Source organism: Aricia agestis, chromosome 8, assembly GCF_905147365.1.
Source record: "Aricia agestis chromosome 8, ilAriAges1.1, whole genome shotgun sequence".
Lineage (NCBI taxonomy): Eukaryota > Metazoa > Arthropoda > Insecta > Lepidoptera > Lycaenidae > Aricia > Aricia agestis.
In genome coordinates, this window is record NC_056413.1 from 9828750 (window position 1) to 9841312 (window position 12563).

Here is a 12563-nt window from a genome sequence, read left to right on the forward strand (position 1 = left end):
TATCGTAATTAGATTAAATTCATTACAAACACCCTTTATCTTTCACGTACCTTTTTGACAGCAATTAATCCACATTTAGGCTACAGTTTAACTCGTTCATTTGAAACGGTGGTCCTTAACCGGTGATCGGATCACATGTGGTCCCCACGAAATAGACCGTGTAGCCATTTTATCAAATAGTATCTGCGTCGATGAGATTGAGGAGCACATGGTTTAAAAATAATTATTTGCAGGCTTCGTCGTAACTATAATAATTTTAATTAATCTATATATATAAAACTCAAAGGTAACTTACTGACATGGTGTTCTATCAATGCACAGCCCAAACCACTGTACCGATCGGGCTGAAATTTGGCATGCAGGTAGATGATATGACGTAGGCATGAGAGAGCCATGCTTTGGCCTGAATGGGCCGGCTCGACCGGAGAAATACCACGTTCTCACAGAAAACCGGCGTAAACAGCGCTTGCGCTGTGTTTCGCTGAGTGAGTGAGTTTACCGGAGGCCCAATTCCCTACCCTATTCCCTTCCCTTCCCTCCCCTATTACCCTATTCCCTCTTAGAAGGCCGGCCACGCACTTGCAGCTCTTCTGATGCTGCGAGTGTCCATGGGCGACGGATGTTGCTTTCCATCAGGTGACCCGTTTGCTCGTTTGCCCTCTTATTTCATAAAAAAAAGGATTTAATATTTTAATGAATCAAGTACCTAACGTGAAGTCACCTTTCTACGTTGCAATTAATGGTATTTTGTCAGCAATTAATAAACGGAAACGACTGGAGTTGGAACTTAAAAAACAAACAAAGTTTCCATAGTTTTTAGGGTTCCGTACCCAAAGGCTAAAAACGGGACCTGAGACTTCGATGTCTGTCCGTCTGTCCCTCTGCCGCCTGTCTCCAGTCTGTAACTCAAGACTCGCTATAGCTAGACTTCTGAAATTTTCACAGATCTGTTGCTGCTATAACAACAAATACTAAAAACAAAACAAAATAAATATTTATATACAATATTTACCATACAATAAACGTGAAACGTTTTGGCCTTTTTTGCTCGTAATTAATAATTGTATTAGGTATGCACTTGAAATACTCATTAATATTGTTAAATATATTTGTACTTTAATAATAAAATTAAAATAAAATGAAATATTTAAGGGGGACTCCCATAAAAAATACCATTTATGCCAACTTTCGCTCAATAACGGTACGGACCTACCACGACCTTCGTGCGCGAGTCCGACTCGCACTTGGCCAATTTTTTATGTTCTTGTTGATTTCTCCCTACATTAATGAACTAAAAATGAATTATTCACATTGCAAAGGGATAAGGCGACGGGGATGCATTTTTATTTTTTTAAAACACAAAATGGGATTACATAATTTTATTGGTTCATTTCATTAGCATTCCCACACCGCGGACAGTAAGGTACTCTGTAAATTAAATAAAAGTTTCTTGTTTCATCTTTAGTAAATAAAGTTCAGTTTTAGGTGGCTCATCGCATCGCATTTCCTCGGAATTTCGCAATGTGAACATTTTTTAAAATATTTTTAAAAGAAACATATTCCATTACTAGATGATTTCCGGGATGAAAAGTATCCTTAGATGTCCTTTCCCGGGATTTAAAGTATCTCCATACCAAATTTCAGAAAAATCGGTTCAGCGGTTTAGGCGTGAAGAGGTAACAGAAAGACACACTTTCTCATTTATAATATTCGATAAAACACGATTAAAATATCGCCCCCGATACCCCCTATATACTAAATGTCATGAAAATCGTTGGAGCCGATTCCGAGATACCAATTATATATTTATATATAATTGGTATCTCGGAATCGGCTCCAACGATTTTCATGAATATATATATATATAAATATATATATATATATATATATATATATATATATATATATATATATATATATATATATATATATATATATATATATATATATATATATATATATATATATATATATATATATATATATATATATATATATATACAAGAATTTTCTCGTTTAAAGATATAAACAGAGGACTACGTATAAGATAGATAATAAGGAAAGTCCTCCGCACATTTCACCTTCGTACCTTCCTGTATGATTACAACAATAGTGATAGGTAAATCAAATATAAGGTTGTATTTTATGATAGACTAGATGACGCCCGCAACTCTGTCGCGCCTAAATTAGCCGTGCATTTTTCCGGGATAAAAAGCATTGTCCTTTCCCGGGACTCAAAGTATCTCCATACTAAATTTCAGCAAGAACTGAAGAGGTAACAGACAGACAGACTGACAGACACACTTTCGCATTTATAATAATAAATCTAAGAAAGTATGGAAGTATGAATTTAATTATTCTTTTAATTTGCGGCTAGTTTAGAATCTAAATAGATCTTATATTAGTTCTCAATTATTAGGTAGGTATAAGAATATCCAAAGATCAAATATTGACTTCCGACAATTAACATTTGCTTAGAGATTATCACAAAAAATTACTCTTGCATTTTCACGTCCACTGACGTCATTTGCAGATTGATTTACAAAATGAGTTTTTTTTTATCAGACTCGTAGCTTTTATTTATACTTAACTACCTATTTTATTTCACCATTTATGTTTATATAAAACTACTTTTAATTTTTTCCAACCAAACCAAACCAAAAACCGTACTTACGTTTTTCTGGGATAAAAAGTATCCTATGTCCTTTCGCGCAATTCGATTAAGCCCAGCCGCACATTGTCCGAAATTTCTGATCAGAAACAGTTGAACGTCCGCGCTGTCTCTTACATTTTGTACTGAGCCGAGTGAGCTCGAACTCGCCGGAAGGATATTTCGGATAGTGTGCGGGGTGGCGGTCCGGCAAAATTCAACTGTTTCTGATCAGAATTCGGACAATGTGCGGCCGGGCTAAGTACAATCCATACCACAGACATAGATCAAGATAGATACCGCATGTCGCTCCATTTTTATGAAAACGAGCGTGCCACTTTTTAGGGTTCCGTACCCAAAGGGTAAAAACGGGACCCTATTACTAAGACTTCAATGTCTGTCCGTCTGTCCGTTTGACTGTCTGTGTGTCTCCAGGCTGTAATTCAAGAACCGCTATAGCTAGACTTTTCACAGATTGTGTATATTTGTTGCCGCTATAACAACAAATACTAAAAACAAAATAATATAAATATTTAAAGACGCTCCCATACAACAAACGTGATATTTTAGGTATTTTTTGCTCGTAATCAATAACGGCAATACATAGACACTTGAAATATTCACGAAATACTCTATTTTATTCGCATTTTAATAATTTATAATAAAATTTACATACTTAAATGAAATAATTAAGGCGGCTCCCATAAAAAAACACAATTTCTTTTTACTCTATTGTGGTACGGAACCCTTCGTGCGCGAGTTCAACTCGCACTTGGCCGACTGTGAAGTACCGATGATAAGAAAAGTGCACATTATCTAGGCCAACGTTTCTATTTAAATTTTTACAGCTCAATTCGGCACTTTTAGGCATTTAGGCATTTTTATAATTCCGATTGACGTCAGATTTCGATAGCAGACAATATAGACAGATAAGAACAGACTTTCGAAAGACCAGCACATGCGGTATCTATCATGATCTATGTCTGTGACCCATACCATATTTCAGCGAAATCGATTAAAATATGGTTTGCACGTGAAGACAAACAGACACACTATCGCATTTATAATATTTTATATTGGTGTGGATACAGGATAACCCTCTAACACTCTTTACCTAATTGATTAATCAAAATATATAAACTTACATTTCCTTAAGCCCCAATTTCACCAACGACTGTTAAAGTTAACGCTCGAATTAGAATCACGTTACCTCTTTCATTTTCCTTATGAATGAAAGAGAAGACATGACATTTTAACAAGCTGTTAACACTAACATACGTTGGTGAAATTGGGGCTTAGTCTTTGGATGATACACAGTTTACAATTTTTATCATAGATAATAATAGTAAGTATTATGATAAAAATTGTAAATTGTGTCCTCATAATTAGGTATTTTAAGTCAAATTGTAAGTGTTAAAATCTATATGATGTAAGAGGTACCCACCCATTCGCAACTTGTCACTATTATCTCATATTTAAGGCACAATTTTACTTCCATTCAATTTAATCGAATCACAATGAGTTGAAATATTGTTATCATATTATCAAAATTGTCGTAAAAGACATTACTTGTGTACCTAAGCGTGTTGTGGATTATGATAGGGCCTTTCTGCAGGCACTATTACTTTTTGTTAGTACTTTAAATCTGTGCAATTATATTGAGATAAAATAGTTCATTAAAAAAAAGAAACACTTCGAGAAAAGGTTGAAAGTACTCTTGCGCTTCGCTTCGCTTGGCTCGTCTCGGCAGGGGCACTACCGTGCACCCAGATACTCTAGAGCCAAAGTCACATTAAAATCACAAAATCCTAGTTTTATAAGGTCCGTCTTTGAACTTGAAGACATTGATATCGGAATCAGATTCTTAGTTCTTTCGTATAGGTTCCTCGGTCTAGATATATCTACTAAATATGTAATAATTTATATCTACTAAAATGTCATTACAAACACTTTGCAGTCCTAACTGCTTATTGTAAAAAAAATTAATGCATGTTTAAACAACTCCAAAAGCAAAACATTTTTCATTACACAAAAAATATAGACTCGACAAAAAAACAGTAATAATATAATAATTTCATTATTTATTTATAAATACAAGTATAAAACTTAAATAACTGAAATATTACAAGACGTATTATGGCCGCACTCGGAGACATTCATTACTTAGGCTGGTATAAATAGTCAGTACTCAAGATGTATCTCGGTCTCAAGACACGGTTCAGTCTCTGTGATTGGTTGGCTGTCAAAATTTGGACCAATCACAGAGCCGAACCGCGTCTTGAGACCGGGTCGCATCTTAAGTACTGACTATTTGTACCAGCCTAAGTTTAAAAATAAAGACTTTGACATGGAACGTAGGGAGCTTACGTCAAAATCTTAATTAAAATATTACAATGTATTTAATTCTTAAATTCTCTGAGTGCAGCCGTAACAAAGATTCACTTGTCAATAACTTGTAAAGTTATTAGAAAGATGCCCATTTAAATCTGCTGATATAAATAACGTCATGTTAAAAGTTTATATTATTTTAACTTACAAATTATAAAAACCCATACATATCAAAAAAATTGGACAATAATATTTTTCTGATTTGAATTTTTAATAAAATATGATTATTTTGTGATTAAAAAAAAGAGTAGTAAAAACTTCAAGTTAGTATTTGATTTTATTTTTAAAAGTGTTTATGCTAGATAAAAAAATCGGATAACCCTTAAAACATAGGTATTTAAGAAGTATAATATAAATTGGCCTCAATGAGCTACAATAAGTCGACATTTAGAGGTATGTAAATACTGGAAGTGTAACCAAAAACAAAAAAAAACAGTCCATTACAGACGCACTTAGCAGCTACATTTAGGGAACGTTCAAGCAAGGCGTCTCTTATAGCCTGCATTAGACCCTTCACTCGAGAGGTTGATGGTGGATACGAACATTAGTCCATAGTGCACGAAAGGCGTTTAAACTAGGCTACTCCTTGTATCATCTCACAATATTTTCTTTCAAATTTTTTTCATAGTACGTCTCCTTTGCGATTTCAAAGAGCTTCTCTCTGTTTTTGTCGCCGGTCTCCCGGACCATGGAGGAGAGATGGCTGTCGGGGTCGCTGAGCAGGATGTAGGGGTGGTCGAACTCAACCACCTCGCCGCTGCTCATCACCAGCACCTTGTCCGAGTCCATGATAGTGTTCAGCCTGTGCGCTATGGTCAACACCGTACACGACGCGAACTGATGACGAATCGTCTTCTGAATGAATAAATCGGTTCTGAAAAGAAATGTAAATTGGGATTACAAAGTCTAATCCAACCCTCAAAATAAGAATTCTATCCCTTGATATAATTTTATACAAGATCCACATCCAATCTTCCACTTTTTGAGATGAAATCTATAAGAAAGGTCTGAAAAATAACTATACTTCAGTTCTGGTTATTAGCAAGATGATTAATGCTTTCGATGGTACAATTAATCACTAGAAGTGCTTTACAAACGATGCTACTGTCCATAAAATGGCTTATCACTATTGCAGTCACGATGACTATCTGTCCGATTTGCTTATATATTAGTTTACACTAGCTATTTGACCGAGCTTCGCTCGGTATTCGATAAAACACGAATAAAATGACATTTTCTAAAAATGATTCCTACTAGCTAGATGATTTATCGCCCCCGAAACCCCCTATATACTAAATTTCATGAAAATCGTTGCAGCCGATTCCGAGATTCCAGTTATATACAAGAATTGCTCGTTTAAAGATATAAGCTAAGGAATTAATCGTTCCAATTAACATTTTTTGTGAATTAGTATGTTAACTCACTGAGGGTCGACGTTGGCGGTGGCCTCGTCCATGATGAGCAGCTTGTTGGAGCGCAGCACGGCGCGCGCCAGGCACATGAGCTGCCGCTGCCCCACGCTGAAGTTCGATCCGCCCTCCGTCACCTTGAAGTCCAGGGACGGCACCACCGACTTCATATCCACCTTAAAATACGAATGAGTTAGTATTATTTTTAAGTATTAGAAGATTTTATTGAGGGACCAGATTCAAGGGCCACTTAATGTATTCTTCGCAAGATTGTAAGACTTTGAAGATACCTCTTGAACCGACCAAGTCTCCACGCAGGAGTTGAGGTTCCAGGCCCCATTTGCGTTTGCGTTGGAGGTAAATTTTGCGCGATTATATCATTTGGGGACGTATTCGGCCTAGGCTTGATACTTTTGAGGGAGTGCAGTACTGTGGGGTTTTAGTGGGTAGACCCCAAGCCCTGGCAGTACATACCCCGGCCGATGTCCCCAATCCCCCGGGGACGCGCAAAGCATTGCACCGTGCAAATAAGTGTACAATATGACACAATGTACAATTTTAACAAATAATATCATATTTCTCTACTAACTTGTTCCAAGGCTCGCCAGAGTTCTTCGTCCGTGTAAATATTGAATGGATCCAGATTGTATCTAATCGTGGCTGAGAACAGCACCGGCTCTTGTGGAATTATTGAAATCTTTGATCTCAATGTCTGAAAAGAGATGTGAAAACTTAATATTTTTTTGTTACACAAACAAAATTTATGACGAATTGAATTGTTTAAAATTTAATTGCAAAAACTATTCATTTAAAAAAAAGTTTATATACCTGCTTAGCAATGAGAGAGGTGTCCACGCCGTCAATTGTAATGTTACCCTCGACGTAGGCAAATCTGAACAACGCTGATATAAGGGATGATTTCCCTGCGCCAGTTCTACCCACAATACCGACCTAAACAAATCAGTAAATTCATAAAGTAAAGGCACACAACATAAAGTAAGTACACAAAATATTGCAATTTTGTCACAGATATGGTCCGAACCACAAGATGAGACACAACACTTTATATTCAATGTCCCCACTCGTGATTTAGGCGACAGAACTATTGTTTATATTTTAGGAATCCATTTTCATTATAACTTCGTACACTGCCAAACCGTTCATCGGTTTGTCATAAAAGTTTGTCAATTTATTGCGGTAAGGTCGTCGGCATATTAAAATTAATCTGCCATGGCAGCTTGCCGAGTACGAACCGACCGACAAATAATAATAAAAAGCTCAACTTTTTATCAGATTTCAGATAAGTATTTTTGTGTGAATGCAGCAACGAATATGATGTAATACTTACTTTGCACCCACTTTCGAAATGTATGTTCAAGTTTTTGAGTACATTGCTTCCGTCGGGAGCGTACTTGAGATTGACATTTTTGAAGGAGACCGCACCGAGGGATGGCCAACTGGGCTCTATCGGCAATTCTGTAAATATTTGACGATTAGGGTTGGGTAGTAACCATTTATTTATGAGTGCTTAGGGTCAATTCACACATGAGACTAATCAAGGCGCAACTTGGCAATGCATAGTGTCGCCAAGAGACTTGGCAATTTACCACTCAACAAATTTTAACGTTAAGTACCGTGACGCTTATCGACACTTCAATTTTATTACGCTATAATAATTGTGCATCGTCGAAACGCGTGTTACGTTGTGGCGTGAGCTGATTCTAAATAAGGAAGAAAGTGAAGAAACATCTTGACTAGTTGACAAGTTGACTACTCCAAGATCCCATTTGCTCCTAATTCAAAATTCTAACATAACTCACTTCCCTCAAAGAGGTTATGTTCTCTCCGTGCATAGCGTGTATATATATTCAAAATTCGAACATAACTTACTTCCTTCAAAGAGGTTCTGTTCTCCCTCTATCCTGGTGTACTCCAGTATTCTCTCGACGCTGGTGAGCTGCGCTATGAACTCCACCAGCATGCGGGCGCCGTGCTGCAGCATCATGGTGAGTGCGTTGCTCTGCGTCACCGCCAGGCCTACGCTGCCTACTGCTATGGCCCCACCTATAAGGAATTAATGGTAAGATGTACGCAGACCATCCATAAAGTACGTCACACAAATTTCATGATTTTCAGATTTAAGTGTGTGAATGTTTGTTGAATAAATTTTTATTATTATTATTATTATTATTATTATCCTATGTTCTTTCCCGAGACTCGAAGTATCTCTATACCAAATTTAAGAAAAATAGATTGAATAGAGGTCTTCAAAAATCATATTGAGGTTCCTAATATATTTTTTGCTAACCTGAATAGTTTGCGAGAGAGACTAATTCAAAGTGGTAAAATGTGTCCCCCCCCCCCTCTAACTTCTAAAGTAGGGGCATGATAAGTCTAAAAATATATATGATGTACATTACTACCAACGAAAATATAAAAATAAATCAAAAACCTTTTGGTTTCATAAAAATAAACCTTATTGCTGCTGCTTGCCCTTCATGGGCAAGTCCAACTCGCACTTGGCCAGTTTTTTATTTATATAGATTACACTTCACGGGCAACGGATATAGCTTTCCACCAGGTGATCCGTTCTCTCGTTTGCTTCTTATCTATATATTAATACGTGAGCCAAAAACTTTGTATCCCTTTTGACGAAAAATGGGAAAACGTAGGTGAATGAAATTTTGCACAGTTATAGTTTATATGGTGAAGGAGTGCATCGAGCTAATTTTATTTTGAAAATATGCTTTTATCATACATTTTTTTAACAAATAAAACATTACACACACTACAACACACACACACTAGGAAAAATGACAGATTTTTGAGTGACAAGCCTATACATACGAATTATACTCTTATTTATGGTTAAAGTCTGTTGACAACAAGTTGACGAATTGAAAATGGATTATAGTTTTTTTATTTTATTTATTTATTTATTTTATTTATTTACTTCTTCAAATCTTACATCTAATTACAATTTTATATTATGATATGCCTAAAAACTCTTGTCGAGTTTGTCTAGACATAACGTTCTCAACTACTTATAACTATAAGTAAACTAATAACAGATGAGTGTAAATTATTGCATAGTTGTAAGTTGTAACCATTCGAGTTAATTTGCATCGAGCGGGCAGATGGGACTTCATAACTGATAAAAACCATTCATGTTCGCTGCGCCGCTTGGTGCGTAAATACCTATGACTATAATGAGTAAACAAGTTACAAATTACAACACTATACAGAATGTTTTGATAATACACCATTTAATGATTAATTTTAATTACAAATAATATGAAAGTGTTTAATTAAGTACAAATATTATTAAATTGTCCTTCAAGTTTATCAAAGTAATATGGTTTTAATACATGTTTAATATTTCTTTTAGTAATTTTCTTCTTAGTATATTCAGGTAAATTGTTAATTAAGTGTGGTATTATATAAGGAGAGGTTCTTTTGCCATATTCATTATTAAATTTCGGTGTACATAGTTTTTTTAATGCTATACTTCGTGTAAATTTATGGTGACTTTTTAATGATTGAATATCATTACGAAAATATTGTTCAGTAAGCAGTGCATACTCAACTTTAGTATGTATGGGAAGGACACCACAATATCTAAACAGACCTAGAGGATTGTCCGAGTACTGATTTTTAATTTTAGGGGATACAATTAACTTCAAAATCCTGTATTGAATGTTATAAATGTGATCTAAGTATGATTTATAGGTGCGTCCGTAACTACTTAAACCATAAGCTATTAAACTTTCTACCAGTGTTTTATAAGTAAGTAATAGTATATTTCGCGGTACAGAATGCTGTATTATATAAAATTTTGACAATATAATTCTTAGTTTATCACAAACTTTATTTATGTGGTTTTCCCAATTAAATTTATGGTCAATAACTAGTCCTAAGTAGGTGTGTTCTGTGACTTGATTTATTTTGACACAGTCCCTAGTGCAGTGTGAGTTTGGTGTATGGAGACATTCATGGCAGTGTGCTATAACCTCAATATTTTCTTCATTTTTATGTCTAGGTCTTACGTGAATTAGTTTTACATATCGCGGTGAAATCTGTTTGAATTTTACTTTTCGCTAACGATATGTCTTTGTCCGTCGCAACAAGACATGTATCGTCAGCAAATTGATATAGTTTGCAGTGTTTGACCACATTTTTTAGATCATTAACATAAGCTAGGTAGTGCTTAGGTCCTATTACTGAACCCTGAGCAGTTCCATCCTCAACTGGAATGATGTCACTAAATATGGTTTGTATGCGAATTTAGTGGACTGTATTAGGTTTAAAAATTTATAAACTATGAATCGTTACCACACCACAAGTTAACATCTGCTGCTGCATGAATACACCAATATAACAAATTAGAGATCTTACCTTGGATGGGAACAGCGGATTTTCAGCGTCACATGTATAGGGGGGCCCCCTTTTTTAGCGGTTATAGAAAATTCGCGGCTTTTAGCGTAGCGCGGTGCGGTGCGCGGAGCGCGGCTCAAGCGGAACAGAAGAACTTCACTCTTTTAGTCCTGCGGCCACGATATGCGACGAACTTCACTATTGGCGCAAGTGGCGCCAAACTCGCGTAGCGGATATCGAGGGAAAGAGAGGATTATTAGGACAGGATCGATAAGACCTCGTCCAATGTCATAACAGTGCACAAACACAACAACAGATGGCGTTATAAATTATATGCGGCAACAATTCATAGAAATATAACAAACGGCGTCTTCATCCTCCCCCCCTTGAAAGGGATAGTCTTATCCACTTTCAAAATATAAATTAGCTAATGTTTAAATGCGTTATAATTAAGCGGTTATTATACGAGAAACAAATTAAATTAACGCGAGTTCACCCGAGTGAAATAGTTAACAAAATAACTTAAATAATACTTATAGACTACGAATAGAGAAAATGTTACATTTACTGGGTAGGTAATGGACAAAGCTTAGTAACGGAGCGACGAAAAACACCGGTTTTTGTTTTAACATCTACCACACGTACAACTCCGTCAGCGCCGGGATAAGTCTTGACGATAATACCGATTGGCCACTGTAATGGCGGAATATTATTTGTATTAATCAAGACAATTGTACCAGTACATATTGACTTGGATTTCTGTATCCACTTTTGTCTACTCTGTAACGTGTTTAGGTATTCTACTCTCCATCTATTCCAGAAGGATTGAACAATTTTATCTATCAGCTGATACTTTTGTAGCAAGTGTTCGCGGTCATTATTATAATCAGCATGTTGCAATGATTTAAGCGGCGTTAAAGTTAAAAAATGAGCGGGAGTTAAGGGTTGCGGATCATTTGGATCCGAACTGAGTAATGAAAGCGGACGCGAATTGAGTAAAGATTCAATCTGAGTAAGTACGGTTGACATCTCTTCATAAGTTAATAATTGATTGCCTATAATTTTATTTAAGTGTGATTTGATACATTTTATATTACTTTCCCAAATACCACCGTGATGCGGCGATTGCGGCGGGTCAAATTTCCAATTTATACGGTTTTCAACTAAAACTGTGGAATATTCCTTATTGTATTCCGGCGAGTTAATTAAATCATATAGAGCGTTAAGATGAGATCTAGCACCGATAAAGTTAGTACCACAGTCAGAATAGATAACACTGACTGGTCCTCGGCGTGACAAAAACCGTTTTAAAGCGTTTAAAAACGTTGCCGTTGATAAATCGGATACAAGTTCAATGTGAATAGCGCGCGTTACTAAGCATATAAACAAACAGATATATGCCTTACAGGAGCGTATTCCACGCTTGCGATAAGGGATAATTTGAATAGGTCCCGCAAAGTCCGTGCCACAATGGGAATATGGTTTAGATTCGCGAACACGACAAGCAGGCAAATCGCCCATTAGCGGAAATTGTGGTCGCGGATTAGATTTAAAACATAGGTTACATTTACTAAGTCGCCTTCTTATAACGTTGCGAGCACCAAAAATCCAGTATTTCTGTCTCATTATTGAAAGTAAAAGACCAGGTCCGGTATGTAGATTGCGCTTATGTTCGTAATCGATAATTAGATCAACAACATGATCCTTTCCTGGCAATAATATTGGATGTTTGCTATCGTAAT

At 36.0% G+C, this 12563-nt stretch overlaps 1 protein-coding gene across 1 annotated transcript in view; it reads right to left on the reverse strand.

The window, feature by feature from the left end:
* Positions 1 to 5284: 5284 nt before the first annotated feature.
* Positions 5285 to 12563, reverse strand: part of LOC121729978 (ATP-binding cassette sub-family C member 4-like) — a 45696-nt gene continuing 38417 nt past the window's right edge. Inside the window, exons 21-26 of the mRNA XM_042118759.1 lie at positions 8338 to 8511; positions 7796 to 7923; positions 7276 to 7398; positions 7037 to 7159; positions 6463 to 6623; positions 5285 to 5912 (exon numbers count right to left, since the gene is read on the reverse strand). Coding sequence (XP_041974693.1) covers positions 5630 to 5912; positions 6463 to 6623; positions 7037 to 7159; positions 7276 to 7398; positions 7796 to 7923; positions 8338 to 8511 — 992 coding nt within the window. The 3' untranslated portion in view covers positions 5285 to 5629. The remainder of the gene's footprint in view (positions 5913 to 6462; positions 6624 to 7036; positions 7160 to 7275; positions 7399 to 7795; positions 7924 to 8337; positions 8512 to 12563) is intronic.